Source organism: Tetrahymena thermophila (assembly GCF_000189635.1).
Source record: "Tetrahymena thermophila SB210 genomic scaffold scf_8254435, whole genome shotgun sequence".
Classification (NCBI taxonomy): Eukaryota; Ciliophora; class Oligohymenophorea; order Hymenostomatida; family Tetrahymenidae; genus Tetrahymena; species Tetrahymena thermophila.
In genome coordinates, this window is record NW_002476216.1 from 179,882 (window position 1) to 199,632 (window position 19,751).

The 19,751-nt window shown below is 22.5% G+C and overlaps 4 protein-coding genes across 4 annotated transcripts; 2 read left to right on the forward strand and 2 right to left on the reverse strand. All coding sequences in view use genetic code 6, as the record gives it.

Annotated features, from left to right (window-relative positions):
* Window positions 1-1,081: 1,081 nt before the first annotated feature.
* TTHERM_000655761 (hypothetical protein) lies at window positions 1,082-8,642 on the forward strand (the record flags this gene model as incomplete). The annotated part of the gene is made up of 21 exons (XM_012799694.1): window positions 1,082-1,120; window positions 1,176-1,225; window positions 1,767-1,856; window positions 2,588-2,677; window positions 2,974-3,066; window positions 3,372-3,461; window positions 3,755-3,844; window positions 4,085-4,174; window positions 4,440-4,529; window positions 4,771-4,860; window positions 5,139-5,228; window positions 5,482-5,598; window positions 5,855-5,941; window positions 6,226-6,315; window positions 6,535-6,624; window positions 6,889-6,978; window positions 7,272-7,361; window positions 7,612-7,701; window positions 8,008-8,097; window positions 8,356-8,445; window positions 8,546-8,642. 21 exons carry the CDS (start codon window positions 1,082-1,084, stop codon window positions 8,640-8,642), a joined length of 1,833 nt encoding a protein of 610 aa, XP_012655148.1.
* A 2,305-nt stretch (window positions 8,643-10,947) lies between these two features.
* Window positions 10,948-12,255, reverse strand: TTHERM_00655820 (translation elongation factor EF-1alpha; the record flags this gene model as incomplete). The annotated part of the gene is made up of 1 exon (XM_001032213.3): window positions 10,948-12,255. The coding sequence occupies one exon, from the start codon at window positions 12,253-12,255 to the stop codon at window positions 10,948-10,950; it is 1,308 nt and encodes a 435-aa protein (XP_001032213.1).
* Window positions 12,256-17,124: 4,869 nt separating this feature from the next.
* Window positions 17,125-17,523, forward strand: TTHERM_000655839 (hypothetical protein; the record flags this gene model as incomplete). The annotated part of the gene is made up of 1 exon (XM_012799695.1): window positions 17,125-17,523. One exon carries the CDS (start codon window positions 17,125-17,127, stop codon window positions 17,521-17,523), a length of 399 nt encoding a protein of 132 aa, XP_012655149.1.
* Window positions 17,524-18,093: 570 nt separating this feature from the next.
* TTHERM_00655840 (cation diffusion facilitator family transporter) lies at window positions 18,094-19,152 on the reverse strand (the record flags this gene model as incomplete). Its single annotated transcript, XM_001032215.3, has 1 exon — window positions 18,094-19,152. The coding sequence occupies one exon, from the start codon at window positions 19,150-19,152 to the stop codon at window positions 18,094-18,096; it is 1,059 nt and encodes a 352-aa protein (XP_001032215.1).
* Between the last annotated feature and the right edge of the window lie 599 nt (window positions 19,153-19,751).

Genomic DNA, 19,751 nt, shown 5'->3' on the forward strand with positions numbered 1-19,751 from the left:
CTTGATTTCATAATTTCAAAATTCTAAGCAACGACTATTTTTTAATAAAGTAGATGAAGATATTATTTTTTATCAGATTCTTACTTATTATTTCATTTAAAAGCTAAATTATTGATGTGTAAATAAATATCAAACAAACATCTATTTTAAATGAAAAATCTTAAATTAATTAATTTTACTTATTTATTTTTTTTACTAATTACTTTAGAATATTTTGCAACATTTGTTTTTTAATAGCTGCTAATTATGGATATTTGCATTTATTATATTTAGGTATAATTGTTAAAATATAATAAAAAGATTTAATGAAAAATATATTTTAAAATATTATAAAAATAAAATAAATAATTACTTAAAATTCATCGAAGATGAAGTGGCCGAGCGGTCTAAGGCGGTAGATTAAGGCTCTATTCCGAAAGGGCGCGAGTTCGAATCTCGCCTTCATCAGATTTTTTTTATTTTTTAGGTAAGTTTTCAATATATAAACTGGACTATTTTCTTTTTATATTATAAATAAACTAAATATATAAATTTACTTTTTAAACATTGAAAAATATTTATTAAATTTACACAATAATTTTATACCAATGCAACCTTAAATTAAATTTAATATCCTATTTCCTTCGTATCATAAGAAAATCAAACTCACTGCAAAAATAGATAGTTATTTAAAACAAAGTATATTTTTTATAAATTATAATAAAAGCAAAAAAATATCTTATATAAAAAATAATATAAATATTCGATACTATCTACTGATGTTTTATATTTTGCTAGTTAAGTTAAAAAATAAAATTTATATTAAAAATTAATCATTTCAGATTTAGTAGTGTTTAAGTATACGGTGTATTCTTATTAAATAATGAAATTTATATTAAGAAAACTTATAGAGAATTTTTAAGAATTATGTACACATTTTAAATAGAAATATTAAAATTGAATAATTAAATTTACATTAACTTTTTTGTGGTATATATACTAAAAACAAATTTATAAATTCAATTAATTTATTAATTATTTTTACCCACTTACAATCAATTGAATTTCCATTTTAACTATTCAGTATTTTTGAGGAAAAAAAATGATAAAACATATTAACTATTAGAACAAATTAGAAGAAGTAATTATTTATTTTTTTATAATTACACTTTAAATTTAATTTTAAATATAAAAAGTTTTTAACCTCTTCACACTAATCTCATTAGGCTGTCAGTATAGATCTGAAGTATATTTAATTTATATTAATAATAATTATTACTATTATTATTAATTTTTTCTATATATTTAGTTTTTAAATTATTTATAATTTTATTTTTCTAAAAAAATGCTCACCTATTTTTATTCATTTTATATATAAAAATATTTTTTTAGTTATTTTAACTTGATTTTCAATTCCAATTTTTAAAATTGATAATGCATTTTTTATTCTTTGATATTTTTATTCATTTTTTCCTTCTAGAACTTTTTCTTTATAAAACAGTTTATTTACTTTTAATTGTTTTATATTTAGTTATAAAAATTAATTTAATATAATATATTGAAACTCTTTTGTTTATTTATTAGCTTTTTATTTGATTTATTTTTCTTTTTTACTCTACTTGTGTTTGTTTTTCTTTGTTTCTTTGTTAATTTAACTCATTTATTATTTTCTATTTTGAATTTTATGATTAATTCATTCATTATTATTATTTCATAATTTTTCTTCATTTTTTCCTTCTTTCTAATTAACATTTTTATTATATATTTTTTTTTCAATATTTATAAAGTGGAAGGAAAACTAGTGATAAAGATGTATCAGGCTTAGTTTCTGCTTTATAATATTGTACTAATCTCTCAAATTTGGCACTTAATTTTGGGTAAGAACAATTAATTTGTTTTTAATTGTGATATTTTTATTTATAAAAATGAATTTAAAAAATATTACTCTTTCAATAGGAGCAGTTTTGAATATACAATCACAATTATAAATAGATTTATGTCTTTTTTTTTTCAATAACAAAATATAAATTTTTTGGGGAATTATATTCATATATTTAGAGTTATTGAACTTTAATAATCTCTATAAATAAAGTAAATTTAAATGAAAAATTACATTATTTCTCTTTAAATTATAATATGGTATAACACAAGCATTAATTTTATAATACTTACACCTAAAAGATTATTTTTTAATTATAGCTATTCTCAGAAAATTATTTCTAGAGTTAGAAATATAAACTTAGTAGAATAATAAACATTATTTAATATAATGTAAAAAAAATTAAAGTAAATAAAAAAAAGGTTTTGAAACAGGTTTGTTTCGAACCTGAAATAATTTAGACTAAGAATATCCCTAAAGAGTTTGGTCCCCCAACCAAGGGGGTTAAAACATATAACTCTTTTAATTCATTTAGCTTTTTATTTGATTTCTTTTTCTATTTATTGTATTTGTGTTTTTTCTTCTTCTTCTTCTATTTTTCTTAATTTAACTTCTTTTTTATTTTCAACTTATGCTTTTATTATTATTAATTAACTCATTTCTTATTATTTCATATTTTTCCTTTAAATAACTAATAATTTTAATGTTTTTTATTAAATATTTAAAAAGTTACAATGAAATTGATGCAATTGGTCTATCAGGTTTAGGTTTTGCTTTAACAAAATGCACTAATCTCTCAAATTTGACAATCGGATTTGTGTAAAAACAGTTTATTTGATTTAGATTGCTATATTTTTTAATATAATAATGAATTTAAATCTATATAACTCTTTTAAATTTTTTGATAATTTTTGATTTGATTTATTTTTCTATTTATTTTTTTTTATACTTGTGTTTTTTTTCTACTATGCTTGTAAATTTAACTCATTTTTTTATTTTCAAATTTTGCTTTTATTATTATTAATTAACTAATTTCTTATTATTTAATATTTTTTCTTCATTTTTCCTTCTAAATAACTAATTATTTTAATGTTTTTTATATAATATTTAAAAAGTTGCAATCAACTTTTTTGTGTAGAAGGTGCATCAGCCTTAGGTTCTGCTTTAGCAAATTGCACTAATCTCTCAAATTTGACACTTAACCTTTGGTAAAAAGACTTTATTTGTTTTTGATTGTGATACTTTTAATTATAAAAATGAATTTATAAAAATATAACTCTTTTATTTTGTTTATTAACTTTTTATTTGGTTTATTTTTCTTTTTATATTTTATTGTTCTTGTGTTTTTTTTTCTTCTATCTTTCTCAATTTAGCTCATTTTTTATTTTAAAATTTTGCTTATATTAATTATTATTAAGTAATAATTCATATCTTATTATTTCATAATTTTTTCTTCATAGTTTCTTTCTAACTAACTAATTATTGATATATTTTTTCTTCAATATTTAAAAAGTAATAATTATATTGGTGATAAAAGTGCATCAGGCTTAGGTTATGGTTTAGCAAATTGCATTAATCTCTCAAATTTGACACTTTAACTTCAGTAAATAGTTTATTTGTTTTGGATTGTGGTATTTTTTAATATATTAATGAACTTGAGACAATATAATTCTTTTAATTTGCTTTTTAGTTTTTAATTTGATTTGATTTATTTTTGTTTTTCTTTTTTATTGTATTTGTGTTTTATTTCTTTTATGTTTCTTAATTTAACTCATTTTTTATTTTTATCTTTTACTATTTTTAATTCACTCAATTCTTATTATTTCATATTTTTTCTTCATTTTTTCCTTCAAAGAAGCTATTAGATTATATATTTTTTCTTCAATATTTCAAAAGGGATAATAAAATTCGTCAAGAAGGTGCATTAGCCTTAGGTTCTTGTTTAGCATATTGCACTAATCTCTCAAATTTGACAATTAATCTTAAGTAAAAAAGTTTTATTTGTTTTGAGTTGTCATATTTTTAGTTATAAAAAGGAATTTAAAACAATATAAAACTCTTTTAATTTGTTTATTAATTTTTTATTTGATTTATTTTTTATTGTAATCGTGTTTTTCTTTTTTTTTATCTTTCTTAATTACACTCATTTTTTATTTTCAAATTTTATTTATTTTTCTTTATTTTTTATTTAATTAATTATTTATTTTTTCTTCAATATATAAAAAGTAACAATCAAATTGGTGATAAAGGTACATAAGGCTTAGTTTCTGGATTAAGAAATTGCACTAATCTCTCAAATTTAACACTTTATCTTAAGTAAAAAAGTTTATTTGACTTGGATTGTGATATTTTTTTGGATAATAATTTTAAAACATGATTGTTAGATTTTGATTTGATTTATTTTTTTCTTTTTTATATACTTTTGTTTTTTTTGTTCTATCTTTCTTAATTTAAATCATTTTTATTTTCAAATTTTGTTTTATTATTATTAATTAAGTCATTTATTATTATTTCATATTTTTTCTTCATTTTTTTCTTCTAAATAGTAAATTAATTTTTATTTTTTCTTTTTATTTAAAAGTGAAAATGAAATTAGGACATTTGGTCTATTAGGCTTAGAGTCTGGTTTAATAAATTGCACTAATCTCTCAAATTTGATAATTAGTCTTAAGTAAAAACAGCTTATTTATTTTGGATTATGATATTTTTTAGTAAAAAAATTAATTTAAAATATTAAACTCTTTTAATTTATTTATCAACTTTTTATTTAATTCATTTTTTATGTTTTTTTATCTTTCTTAATTTAATTTATTTTTTAATTAATTCATTTCATATTATTTTGTATTTTTTTCTTTATTTTTTCCTTCTAAATAACTATTAATTATATATTTTTTTCAACAATAATTAAAAAGATATAATAAAATAAGTGAATAAAACCGATTAGACAATGGTTTTGCTTTAGCATATTGCACTAATCTCTCATATTTGACACTTGATTTTGAGTAAAAATAGTTCATTTGTTTTTGATTGTGATATTTTTAATTATAAAAATGAATTTAAAATAAAAAAACTCTTTAGTTCGTTTATTAACTTTTTATTTGATGTATTGTTATTGTACTTATGTTTTTTTTATCTTTCTTAATTTAGCTTATTTACTTTTATAAACTATGTATTTTCTTTTATTATTAATTTATTCATTTCTTATTATTTCATATTATTTCATCATTTTTTCCTTTTTACTAACTCATTGACTTTCTATATTTTTTTTAATATTAAAAAGCGAAAACGAAATTAATGCAATATCTGCATCTAACTTAGGCTCTGCTTTAGCAAAATGCACTAATCTCTCAAATTTGACACTTAATCTTCGGTAAAAATAGTTTATTTGTTTGTTTTGCAAAATGATATTTATTAGTATTTTAGTGAATTTAAAAAAATAAAACCTTTAATTTGTTTATTAGCTTTTTTTTTAATTTATTTTTTTTTATTGTGCTATTTATTGTTTTTCTAATCTTTATTAATTTAACTCATTAATTTTTTAATTAATTAATTTCTTATTATTTCATATTTTTTTTCCTTCGAAATAACGATTAATTTTATATTTTTCGAAAATATTTAAAAAGTGGCAATTCTTTAACTGAAGAAGGTTCACCAGGCTTAGTTTCTGCTTTAGCAAATTGCACTAATCTCTCAAATTTGACACTTTATCTTGGGTAAAAGCAGCTTAATTGTTTTGGATTGTGATATTTTTTTGTTATAAAATGAATTAAAAAAATATAGATAGCTCTTTTAATTTATTTATTTATTAATTTTTATTTGAATTATTTTTCTTTTTTATTTTACTTTTATTTTTTTTTATCTTTCTTAATTTAAAACATTTTAATATTTTCAAAATTTGCTTTTATTATTAACTTATTCATTTCTTATTATTTCATTTTTTCTTTATTTTTTCCATCTAAATAATTAATTATTTATTTTTCTTCAATATTTAAAAAGTTGCACTTCAGTTCGTGAAGGTGCATCAGACTTAGGTTCTGCTTTAGCAAATTGCAAGAATCTTACAAATCTGAATCTTAATCTTTAGTAAAAGAAGTTTATTTATTTTAGATTATGATATTTTTTTGTATAAAAACAAATTTAAAACAAAAAAACTCTTTTAATTTTTCTATTAACTATTTATTCGATTTATTTATTTATTTATTTTATTTTACTTATGTTTTTTTATCTTTCTTAATTTAACTCTTTTTATATTTTAGAATTTTGCTTTGATTATTAATTTATTTTTTTCATATTATTTTATATTTTTTTCATCATTCTTTCTTCTAATTAAATTTTTAACAATTAACTTATTCATAATATTTAAAAAGTCACAATTTTATTGTTGCAAAAGGTGCATCAGACCTAGGTTCTGCTTTAGTAAATTGCACTAATCTCTAAAATTTGACACTTAATCTTAGGTAAAAAAGTTTATTTGTTGTTTATTAGCTTTTGATATGATTTTTTTTTCTTCCTTTTTTTATTTTAATTGAGTTTTTCTTCTATGCTTCTTAATTTAATTCATTTTTTATTTTCAAATTTTGTTTTTATAAATATCATTTGTTATTATTTCATATTTTTTCTTCATTTACCTTCTAAATAACTAATTAATTTCTATCTTTTCTTCAATATTTATAAAGCTAAAATTAAATTGATGCAATTGGTGCATCCAGATTAGGTTTTGCTTTAAAAAATTGCACTAATCTCTCAAATTTGACTCTTGATCTTGGGTAAAAGCAGTTTATTTACTTATTTTGGATTGTGATATTTATTTGATTTATTTTTTTTTTTCTTATTTATTTTACTTGTGTTTTTTTTTCATCTATGTTTCTGATTTACCTCATTTTTTTATATTATTTTGCTTTTATTATCATTAATTAATTAATTTCTTACTATTTTATATTTTTTATTCGATTTTCAACCTAACTAACTAACTAACTAAGTAAGTAAGTAATTAATAATGTTAAATATTTTATCTTGAATATTTTAAAAAGATGCAATTCAATTGGTGAATATGGTGCATCAAGTTTAAGTTCTGGTTTAGGAATGAACACAAATCTCTCTAATTTGACACTAAATATTGCGTATATAGAGTTTATTTGTTTTGGACTATGATATTTTTAATTATAAAAATGAATTTAAAATGATTTTACTCTTTTAATTTGTTTGTTTTTTTGTTAGCTTTTTATTTGATTTATTTTTCTTTTTCTTTTTTTATATTTGTTTATTTTGTTTCCCTTCTATCTTTCTTAATTTAACTCCTTTTTTTATTTTCAATTTTCCTTTAAATTTATTGCCTAATTAATTCTTATTATTTCATATTTTTTCATTCTAAGTATTAAATTAATAATATATTTTTCCTTCAATATTTAAAAAGTTGCTGTGAAATTGGTACAAATGGTGTATTCAGATTAGGTTCTGGTTTAGCAAATTGCACCAATCTCTCAAATTTGACACTTAAACTTATGTAAAAACAGTTTATATGATTTGAAGCAATATTACTCTTTTAATTTGTTAAAAAGCCTTTTATATGATTCCTTTTTCCTTTTTTACTGTATTTGTGTGTGTGCTTTTATTTAATATTTCATAATTTAATTCATTTTATTATTTTTTAATTTTGCATTTTTTATTTATTTTTATTTTGTATTTTTTTATTCATTTTTTCCTTCTAACTAACCAAAAAATTAATTTTCTATTTTTTCTTAATATTTAAAAAGTGGAAATTAAATTGATGGATAAGGTGCATCAGGCTTATGTTCTGCTTTAGCATAATGCACTAATCTCTCAGATTTGTCACTTGATTTTGGGTAAAAAGAGTTTATTTGATTTGGATTGTGTTATTTTAATTATAAAAAGGAATTTAAAACAATAAAACAAACCTTTTTAATTTGTTAATTAGGTTTTATTTGATTTATTTTTCTTTTTCTTTTTTATTGTACTATTTTTATTTTCATATATTTTTCTTTGTAAATTTAACTCATTTTTATATTTTCTAATTTTGATTTATTGTTAATTAATTCATTTCTTATTATTTTGTATTCTTTCTTCTTTTTTTCCTACTAACTAACTAACATATTAATTAATTATATTTTTTTTCTTCAATATTTAAAAAGTAACAATTAAATTCATGAATAAGGTGCATTAGGTATAGGTCTTGCTTTAGCATAATACACTAATCTCTAAAATTTGACACTTAATCTTGGGTATGAACAGTTTATTTGGTTTAAAATTGTGATATTTTAATTATAACTATTTTTAATTTGTTAAATAGGTTTTATTTAATATATTTTTCTTTTTCTTTGTGTCTCTTTTTTTATTTCTTAATTTAACTCCTTTTATTATTTATTAATTAATTAATTTATTTATTTATTTATTTATTTTTCATTATTTTGAATTTTTTCTTCATTTTTTTTTTTTCTAAATAATTAATTAATTATATTTTTTCTTTAATAACTAAAAAGTTGCAATTATATTAACCCAATTGGTGCATCTAGCTTAGGTTCTGCTTTAGCAAATTGCACTAAGCTCTCAAATTTGACACTTTGTCTTCGGTAAAAATAGTTTAATATTTTGGATTGTTATATTTTTTAAAATAAAAATGAAATTATTTAAAAAAATAAAACTCTAATTTATTTTAATTTTTTATATAAGTTACTAAGAATCGTATAATGAATCAAAATTACAATTCAAAGCAGAAAACAAATGCCTTAAATCAAAAAGATTAGTTGCCTTTAAAATATTTTTGTGATAAACAAGTATTGCTAATTGTGGATTTTTTTTTTGTATAGCTATTCTCTGTATTTTTTTTTTAGGTGTTTGTTATTTTATATTATAAATTGTAAATTAATTTAAATTTATGAATAATTGTTTATTTAATAATTTTTTTATATAAATTTTTAAAACATTTCAAAATTGTTACCTATTTATTTTGGCTTCAAAGACCATACCTTTTCCTCCTTAAACTAAAAATATTGTAAGATAGAAAGATAAATTTTTCTGCAATTCATCAAAAATAAATAACTCATATTGGTTGGGCGTTTAAATTTAAAATTAGATTTTCTTTGTTGATATTCCTATAAAATCTACTCAAATTTTTCTTGAAGAGCTTCTTAAATAGTAAAGTAGTATTAAATCAACAGAAACACATATATTAACTGATTTGAATAATTAATTAAAATTTTATTATTTTAAATAGCATTAAAATAATATAAAATTATTCTAAAAGGCAGGCTAATTTTTAATTATTTCAAATTAAATATAAGTTCAATTTAAAAATGTTGAAATAAACTTTTTTTTTACTTGGCCTCAATGTCATTTTTTTGAATAATTAAAATAAATAAAAAAGTAAATATTTTTAGATGGCAACCTTTTTTTTAATTCTTAGCAATCAAAATGTAATTAAAATGAGACTTTTAAAATAATTAAAATTTATTTTTTAGTATAGAAATAAATACAATTAATTTGACTAATTGGTTAAATTAGAAGAAATTAAATATTTAAAATTTGAAAGAAAAAGTAGCTAGTGATGACTGATAATTTCGCTGAAGATGAAGTGGCCGAGCGGTCTAAGGCGGTAGATTAAGGCTCTATTCCGAAAGGGCGCGAGTTCGAATCTCGCCTTCATCAGATTTTTTATTTTTTTTATTTTTAATGTTTAACTCAAGTTAAACTTAAATATTAGATAAAACAAAAATTAATCATTTTAACTGTTAATTTCACTGAAGATGAAGTGGCCGAGCGGTCTAAGGCGGTAGATTAAGGCTCTATTCCGAAAGGGCGCGAGTTCGAATCTCGCCTTCATCAGATTTTTTTCTTTTCATTTTCTAACTAAAATCAATCTTTAAAAAAAATTATTTGATCCATCAAATAGAATTTCTTTAAATTTTTGACATAATTGGAATTAAATTTAAATTTATTTTTTTAATTGAAGTAGCTAAAATTAATTTTAGAAAATCAGTGAAATAATATCATGCATTTCACTTAAGATGAAGTGGCCGAGCGGTCTAAGGCGGTAGATTAAGGCTCTATTCCGAAAGGGCGCGAGTTCGAATCTCGCCTTCATCAGATTTTTTTTTATTTATACAAATAAAGAATCTATTAGTTTTTTTTCTCTTAATAAGTTTGCATAGAAATTTACACACGAAGATATTATTTAATACATATATTATTCTTCTATTTAAAGATTTTGTTATTTTGTTTTTTTTTTTTTTTTAATAATAGAATTTTAATATTAAATTTATCATTAAATAAGTGGAAATTTATAATATTTTATTAAATATCAGAAATTTACGTGTTATAAAATAAGTTGTAAAATTAGTTTAAGATTTTTTTTTTTAATGATTCTAAAACGAAATATTTGATTTTTGAAATCTTTAATTAAATTTCCAGACAATTCTTGTATATCTTTTGAAAAGATACAGCTTTAATTTAAAACAAATTTTGTTTGATTATTAGGCAAAATATAGCTATTTATTTGATTATGATTAAAGCAAAACTATCTTTTTGGTGTAAAATAATGAAAAAGCCAAAATAAAAATTTCATAATATATATCTCAAAAGCAATTTTATAAAATTCTATAAACAAATTGCTTGCGATAATTTTAGAATAAATTTCTTCAAGCAAAGTATTAATTGGAGTTTTGTTGGGCGTTATTGGAATAGTTATTGCAAAAAATACTATTTCAATATCAGAATAAACAAAAAAAATAATTAATTGATTTGTATTTTACTAAGTGAAATACTTTCTTTTTAAGATTGATTTTATTTAGTATATTAAAATATAAAAATGTTTAAAACAGATAGACATTATTTATCATTATTTATTGTCTTTTTTTACTTTACTGAATTAAAAATATCATATCATGTTAAATTTTAACGAATATAAAGAGAGAGAAATTTTTTTTTTTTTTGAAATTTAAAAAAAAAAACTGCAAGATTTGATGCATAATTTACATAGAATCGTACATTTTTAGAATACTTAAATTATATTTATTTAAATGGCAATTATTGGATAATGAATATCATCTAAAGTTTGCTCAAGAAAAGTGAGTTACTCACTTGTCCTTCTTTTCAACCTTCTTGATGACACCGACGGCGACGGTTTGCTTCATATCTCTGACGGCGTATCTACCAAGAGGGGGATATTCTTGGAAGACTTCGACGCAAAGAGGCTTGGTGGGGATAAGGGTAACCAAGGCAGCATCACCGTTCTTGATGAACTTGGGGTTTTCTTCTTGAGATTTACCAGTTCTTCTGTCGATCTTGTCGTGGATGGTTTCGAACTTGCAAGCAATGTGAGCAGTGTGGCAATCCAAAACGGGGGTGTAACCAGCTTGGATTTGACCGGGGTGATTCATGATGATAACTTAGGAGTAGAAGGTGGCAGCTTCTTTGGCGGGGTCGTTCTTGGCATCGGAAGCGACATTACCTCTTCTGATATCCTTGACGGAGACACCCTTAATGTTGAAACCGACGTTGTCACCGGGGACGGCTTCTTGGAGTTGTTCGTGATGCATTTCGACGGACTTGCATTCAGCGATGACCTTGTTGGGGGCGAATTAGATGGACATACCGGGCTTGATGACACCAGTTTCGACTCTACCGACGGGGACGGTACCGATACCACCGATCTTGTAGACGTCTTGGAGGGGAAGTCTGAGGGGCTTGTCGATGGGTCTTTTGGGGGGTTCAAGAGCATCGAGAGCTTCGATGAGGATGGGTCCCTTGTACCAGGGGCAGTTGGTGGATCTTTCCAACATATTGTCACCATTGAAACCAGAGATGGGGATGAAGGGGATGGTTTCGGGCTTGTAACCGACCTTCTTCAAGTAGTCAGACAATTCCTTCTTGATTTCAGTGTATCTTTCTTCAGAGAAGTTGACGGTCTTTTCGTCCATCTTGTTGAGGCAGACGATCATTTGCTTGACACCCAAAGTGAAGGACAAGAGAGCGTGTTCTCTGGTTTGACCATCCTTGGAGATACCAGCTTCGAATTCACCCTAGGGGGAAGCAATCATAAGAATAGCAACATCAGCTTGGGAGGTACCAGTAATCATATTCTTGATGAAATCTCTGTGACCGGGAGCATCGATGATGGTGAAGTGATATTTAGCAGTTTCGAACTTCCAGAGGGAAATATCGATGGTGATACCTCTTTCTCTTTCAGCTTTAAGCTTGTCCAAAACCCAAGCGTACTTGAAAGAACCCTTACCAGCTTCAGCGGATTCCTTTTCGAACTTTTCGATGACTCTCTTATCGATACCACCGCACTTGTAGATCAAGTGACCGGTAGTGGTAGATTTACCAGAATCGACGTGACCGATAACGACCAAGTTAATGTGAACCTTATCACCTCTAGCCATTTTGAATAGATGTTTGCTTGTTTTTTTTTTTAAAGAAAGTTGTTTTTAATTTAAAATTAATTTAATCTTTTCTTTTCGCAGACTTGGATCCAAACTCTATTTGAAAAGAAGCAGCTTCTTTATTTAATTTAGCTTTGACTCTTCTTTAATTTGGATTCTATCAAAATATCTTTCCCCTTTTTAAAAATTAAATTTTATCCTTAATTAATTCTCCCCACCTTAGAAGAAATATAAGAAAGCCTTAAATTTTTTCTTAGCCTATTAATAATTCTTCTAAATCCTAAATCCAACAACAACTACTTATTCTATCTTTCTTTTTATTCTTCTTTCTTTCTATCTTCAATATATTGCAAAATTTGTATCCTTATCATTTTCAATGCATTTATTCAAAACTCTAAAAATAAATGTCTATATTTTCTTGATTAAAATATTTTATCGCCACCAAATCACTAACGCGCTTATATGAAAAAAACCACACCAGTTCTGTTAAAATGTTTATCTTTCGTTGTTTGATTAGAAGTTATAGCAGAGTTGCTGAATTTGTTTTTTTTTAGTCTTAAAAATAATCAAGGAGTTATTCAGTTGTTTAGTTGGCACAAAGATAAAAAAGTGTCTCCTTAAAAAAGAAAAAATGATTAAATTATTTCACAAAATTTTAGAAAAAGAGCGTAAAACAAACAAAAGGTTTTTGACAAAGCAATAAAATGAATGAAACTAGTGAATAAACATAAAGTAATCAATGCATCTAATGCTTATTGTATTCGAGGTACCACCTCTATTTATATATGTAAAAATAAATAAACAAGCAAACAATCAAACTAATTTTTGATAATTAAGTTAAGCTCTCCTAAAAAAAACTTAATTATTAAACAATTTCATGAATTATTATTATTGCATTCAAAACGATAAAATCCTTATGGCTAATAGCATGAAATCTCCTGTTTATTTATTGAATTATTGCTTTGAAATAATAAAATTGTCAATTTCGTACAAACTCCTTTTTTAGATTCCTTAAACTTTTTTATAAATTCTATTTCATTCATACAAAACAACTGTCTGCATTGCTCTACCCACCCATTTTCATTATTAACACGAATTAAAAAATTTGTACCCACCCTATATATTATAGAATATTACAAATTAAACATGATTTTATATACGCTTTCATAACATTTTTATAGTTCATCCATCCTTTCACTAGAAAGAGCTAATAAATATTTAAAACCATAAAAAAAGAAGAAATTTATCATTGAATATCCTAAATTAATTTAATATTAAGAAGCTGTTTTTCAAACTATTTTTATACTTATTAATATTATCAAATCAAATCCAAGTGTCTAAGATATTATTTATTTGTTTTATCTAACTAAATAACTATTTAGTCAGTCAGTCATTCAATCAATCTATCAGATTAACAAACAAACAAATAAACAAACACTCAAATTTTATTTTTCACCCTGGTTTCCGTAGAGATACTTTAATATAAATTTTTTCTTTGCAACTTCGCTTGTTTAAAGTTTCATTAAAAAATAAAATAGAAATAGCAAATTCATTTTATCTTTATAAAAGCAGAGACATCTTACTCATCTGTGAAATTGAAATCCATAGCATATTCTTAAGATGAATTGTCAATATATCCATTTTTCTTATTTTTAACTGCTGATACTAAGTTCCTTCCTTCTGTATCCAAAATAAAACAAATAGACTATTAAATATTCTAAGGATAAAATAATAATCAGAATGTCAAAATTATTTTTATTTTTTTTCAATTTAGCTTTCATGCAAATGCTGCTAATAAGCATTGAGTGATAGTCATTGACAGTTTAAAGAAAATAGAGCTTGTATTAAAAGAGCTAATAAAAGTCATTTTATTTCATTGATTTTTTGATGAATGGACTTGATAAATATTTTGAAAAGATTTGTGTGTGCATTTAGTGAAAGATACCAAAGAAGTATTCAAAATAAATATGAATGAATATATTTTATTCTTTTTAACACTAAAATAGCTTTTAGATATTCAAAAAAAAAAGTAGATTCAATAAAAAACAAAAGCAAAAAGAAAGAACTCATTAAATTTAAGTACTTCTTTCTTCCATAACTCAAGCATGTAGACAAATTTTAAAAATAAAGTTAGACATTTAAAGAAATAGTAAATTTATCTTGTTAGCCAAAAAAGATATAATATTGCTATTTACAGAGATGATCAAAATGAAAATTTTTTTTATTATTGTATGAATGGTGTAGTAGCACAACCTTTTCTTTGTAGTTGTAAGCGAAAATTATGCACTTTGTAAAAAATATAATTTAGTTTAGCATTTAGAAGGAAAGTTCTTCATATTTGTTAGATTTTTTAACGAACTACTACCTCTTATCTTCTAAAAATATACAGAATTATGTTAACTCATAAATTTATAAAAAAAATCATAAATTTTTAAGGAATAAAGATTGAAAATGAAATATAATTCAATATCTAAGTTGTTTAGAGAATACATTTCTATTTTTTACCATTGTGACTAAATTTGTTTGCTTTAAAAATCTTTTATTTGAGACATGCTTTAAACATTTTAAATTACTAACAATTTTTAGTTTGGGCAATAAACTTAACAAAATACATTCAGAAAAATGATTTTTCACAATGAAAGTTAGAGGAAAACTTGAATTTAAAGTTAACAAAATACTTTTTAAAAGAATTTTATGAATTTGGTTTGAAAACAAATAGATTTGAAAACATTTTTCAGCGTTTTTGTGGCCAAGTAGAAAAAATAGATTTGCTTTAAATAAATTATATGAGTGATAAAAAAATAAAAATTTTTAACTAGACAGAGAAGTTTCTTTACAAATATGTTGATTGTTGTTAAGAATAGAATATAGATAACAGTGTGAAAAAATACAATTAAGAGCGGAAAGGTGGACAGTTTGATTTATTGTGAATAACCTATAAAATAGTTAGTTAGTTAGCTATAAAGCTATTGAAAGAAGAAGACCCCTCTTTTAATCTAAAATTAGCTTAACTCTTATTTCTAATTTTTACTAAAAAAGAATGTCAAGTATATTATTTTAATTTGCAAAACACAATAATTGTCAAAATGATTAGGTAAATTTCTTTGGTTTTTTGACAATACCTTCTCCCTTATATCTTAATGCGTATGTATGTATATTGGTTAATTTGAATAAATCAATTCTTAAATAAAGGCAAATGTATAATTTTATCAAGCTAGATAATAAAATTAACTTTTTAGTTTTATTTCATTTATTTATTCAGACATTAAGATCTTTGTTATTTGCTTGCTTGTATTGGTTGTCAATAATTTCTACCAAATAATTTAATAACAAGATTATTGTACACTGAAACAAACAATCAATGAAAAAAACTATTCAATCAAATAAACAAATTTTTAATTAAATTTAAAAACTGTCTAAATACTTTTAAATCTTTCATAAAGCAAACACACACATATATATCTTTCTTTTTCATCCAAAATCTTACCAATTTTTAAATTATTTTCTGCAAAAGTAGCCTTGTAAATTTAAATCTTAAAGCTAAAATAAAAGGCACTTGACAATAAATAAAACTATAAAGAAAATAAATAGCTAATGACAGTTAAGATATTAGCTTTTAATAATTATAAAAATTCATATAAATTTTAATTTATATTTATTTATTTACTAATTTACTTAGTTATCTATTTTTTCACATCAGACAATTTATTTATCAACAAAATTAGAATAATTATAAAAAATATGCGATTACTTAAATTTTGTTTGCTTTTTATTTGTTTATTTCTTTCTTTATTTATTTATTTGTTCTGTTTGCTAATTTCATCAGCCGCAATAAAAAAGATTAATAATAATAATTGATGTTTGTTATATATATATAATGATTATGAATAAATTTAAATAAAATTGAGATTTATTTTAAAAAATAAAAAACCTATTAAAAGATATAAATAAATAGATAAACAATTTGTTCTTAATAATGTGAGCAATTAATTAAGAAATAAAGTTCTTTATAAAAATCAAATTATGTTCTATTTGAGCAATTTCTAAACGAATAAATTTACAAACAAAATTGTTTAAAGATTCACTTTATATATGGGCTTTTTCTTCTCTGAAAATAAAAAATTAAATAATTAATTCATTTATTTAGATAAAAGCACAAAACAATTCAGCTGATTCAAACAAAATATAATAAAGAAAGTCTAAAAAAAGTAGAAAAATCCTTTATTGTTAATCCAAATCACAAAAAATGGTATCTTGAAACAATCCTTTTTGTTCTTACGAACAAAATTAAAACCGGTGATGAAAATACTCTTTGAGAATTAACAATAATTCTTGGATAAAACGACTATCTTAGAAATGTCTCTTTCAAAATGTAGGCCTTTCTTCAATATAATTTAAATTTCCTTTACACAGTTCGCTGATAAAAGGGTTTAAATTGTTTTATTTGTGAATATTTATGCTATTTATCAATAAGTAGCAGAATTTGTTTACATATTTGTTTAAAACATTGCATAACAAATGAAAAAAAAAAAAAAAAGTGATTTTTACTTTGCATAATTTTATCGTGTCATAAAAATATGCAGTAAATTTATCAATTAATACAAGCTTAAATGATGATTTATTTTTTCATGACAAGTTTTACCATGGATGTTTTGTCATAGTTACACTGATTAAATAAGCTTGATATTTTTTTTTCAATTCGTTATGTCTTGTTAACCCAATTTAAGCGAATTTTTATATTTAAAAAAAGTACAAAATTCTTATTTTTCTTTTTTTCAAATCAAAAGAGCTTAGAAAGCATAAGAAGAATGAAAAAATACATGAATAACTAACTTTGTGTGATGTCAAAAATAATTTCAAACATGAGATATGAAATTTACAAATACACTTATCAAACTAATCTCTCTAAAGCACATTTATTGTTTGTTTTAAATGAGAGTTGAGTATTTTATGGCTTGGAAAACAAGATTAGATTATTGTTAGGAAAATACTTTAGCTGCACTTTAGGATAAACCCATAAAAAATAAATAATGGTAATTATTTTGTTCTTTTATTTACAAAATAACTATAGATAAGTAAAGAAATAAAAAAAAAAAAAACATTTCTTGGGATGATGATCATAAATTCTCGACGACGGTCTTCATAATATACATGTTGATATAGAGGATTCCTGACACAAGAAATTAATTAAATTAATTTATAATGAAAACTATTTCATAAGCAATTTAATTTATTTTTTTTAATTTATTGAATAGAAAATAAGAATGAAGACTTGATTGATGAAAAACAAATTAAAAAAGTTATTGTCAAAGAAACTAACTTAATTACTTTAATAAGTATTTATTTAAAACATGTTTTGTTTGTCTTGTAATTATTAAATAATATTCTCTACAATAAAAGATTTAAATACATTTTTAATTTAATATTTTAAAATATATTTTAATGTATATTACTTCATTTATTTTCTATATAATTTCAATAAAAGGATTAAATGTTAAATATTAATTAAAAATTCATAAAAATTATTGAATTTTAATAAAATTGATAAATTTATTTGAGTTAAACATTAACTTTTGAACTCAAAAATATTGCAAATTTAATGAATTAATACATCAAAATTAAATTTATCAACTGAGAATATCATGTGAATGTACAGAAAGAAATAAAGAAAGGCGTAATAAAATACTTGATAAATGAAAGAATATATAAATATAAGTAAGAATTAAGGATATTTATATGGAAATTTAAAATAAATTAAGTGTGCTGATCAATTAGGTTTGTCTGATTTAAAGAATTTTTAAATCATATTTATTTATTTATATGTTTGTTTTAAGGATTTCAATGCAATTCTTCGCATTTCTTATAGTCATATTTGTCTTACTCAAAGAAGTTTTCGACTTAAATTGTGGAATGGACTATTCCTAATTTTTTACAAAGCTTTGTGGCTTCGAAGAGAGTAACCGATGGTGTTTTAGAACATATGTGAGCAGTAAGAGAGACAAAACCAGGATTTATGCTCCAAACATGCAAATCATGAACATTGACTACTCCTGAAACCTTTTCTAGCTTTTCTTTAACCGTTTCGTATTTGATGTCATCGGGTTAACCTTCCATGAGCACTTTAATACTGTCCTTCATTACAGGCAATGTTGTAAATGTAACTACAATTGTAAAGACGATTGTGATTATAGGATCTGCAATGAAGTAATCTTCACCACCAAAAAAGACAAACAAAGCACCTATAATAACTCCAGCGCTTTAAATAGTATCACCCAAAATGTGAATTTGAGCTGCTCTCATACTCATGTTTTCTTTTTCAACATCTTGCTTGATAGAGAACTCGCTAAGTAATTCTTCTTTCTAGCTTTCTTCAGTAACAGTTTCTAACTTTGTTTCTAAAATTTTCATCAAGACCAAGTTGAAGAACAGGCCACAACATGCAAGTATAAGCATAGTAGTTCCTTAAATCTCAGGTGGCTTGAAGAATCTCTCAATACCTTCGACAAACATCCATGCAATCAAAACCCAAATGATCAAAATAGAAATCATTGCACCAATAATTTCTGCTCTATGATAACCGTAAGTCATAGTTGAGTTAGCTTTTAATCTACTAATATAAATAGCCAAAATAGTTACTAAAAATCCGACAACATCGGATAAAAGATGTACAGCGTCAGTCATAATGGCTAGTGAGTTTGATAGATATCCTCCAACAAATTCAATGCACATAAAAGAAGTTGAAATGCAGCAAACTATTTTAAGAGTTCTTAAGGCCTTTACCTTATTGGATTGAAGGTCAGGAGTTTTGTAAACGGCTTCATCCTTCAGTGCTTTGTGGAGGTTCTCTATGTCTACCAACTCAACATATCTACTACCTAATCTATTATGCTTATCCATATAAAATAATTATTTTCTCTTGGTATATTTATTGTTAATATTAAAATTTTTGTTTGTTTATTTCTATTAATAGATAGATTATTCCTACTTTTTAATTTTTAGTATTATGTCTAAATTACACAAAAACAATATATACTGTTAACATTTAAATTGAGTATGCAAAATTAAATCCTTTTTTTAGAGTGTACTCTATTATTGCATTTATTTATTTATTAATCTAACAATATAGAGAAATATTTGAATGAATGTTCTCTTTCAAAATCAAAACTTCAAGTTTAATTTATTTTTTTCTTCTAGAAATTTTTTTTTAATTTTTTTTGATTAGATTACATCTAAGCTATTTTATCGAAGATATTTTCACGTGAAGTTATAGATAACTGCTTGTAATAAATTTAATTTATTTATTTGTAATTAATAAATCTAAATTTATATCCACAAAAATAAATAGGGATTAGAATTTATAAGTTAAACTTCCACAGTAAAATATTCGCAATAATCATTAAATAAAAAATAGGTTTTCTTTACAGTAATTTTAATACTTTTAAGACATATTAATTAAATAAGTATTTAATCATTTTTAGATATATTAAACTAATACT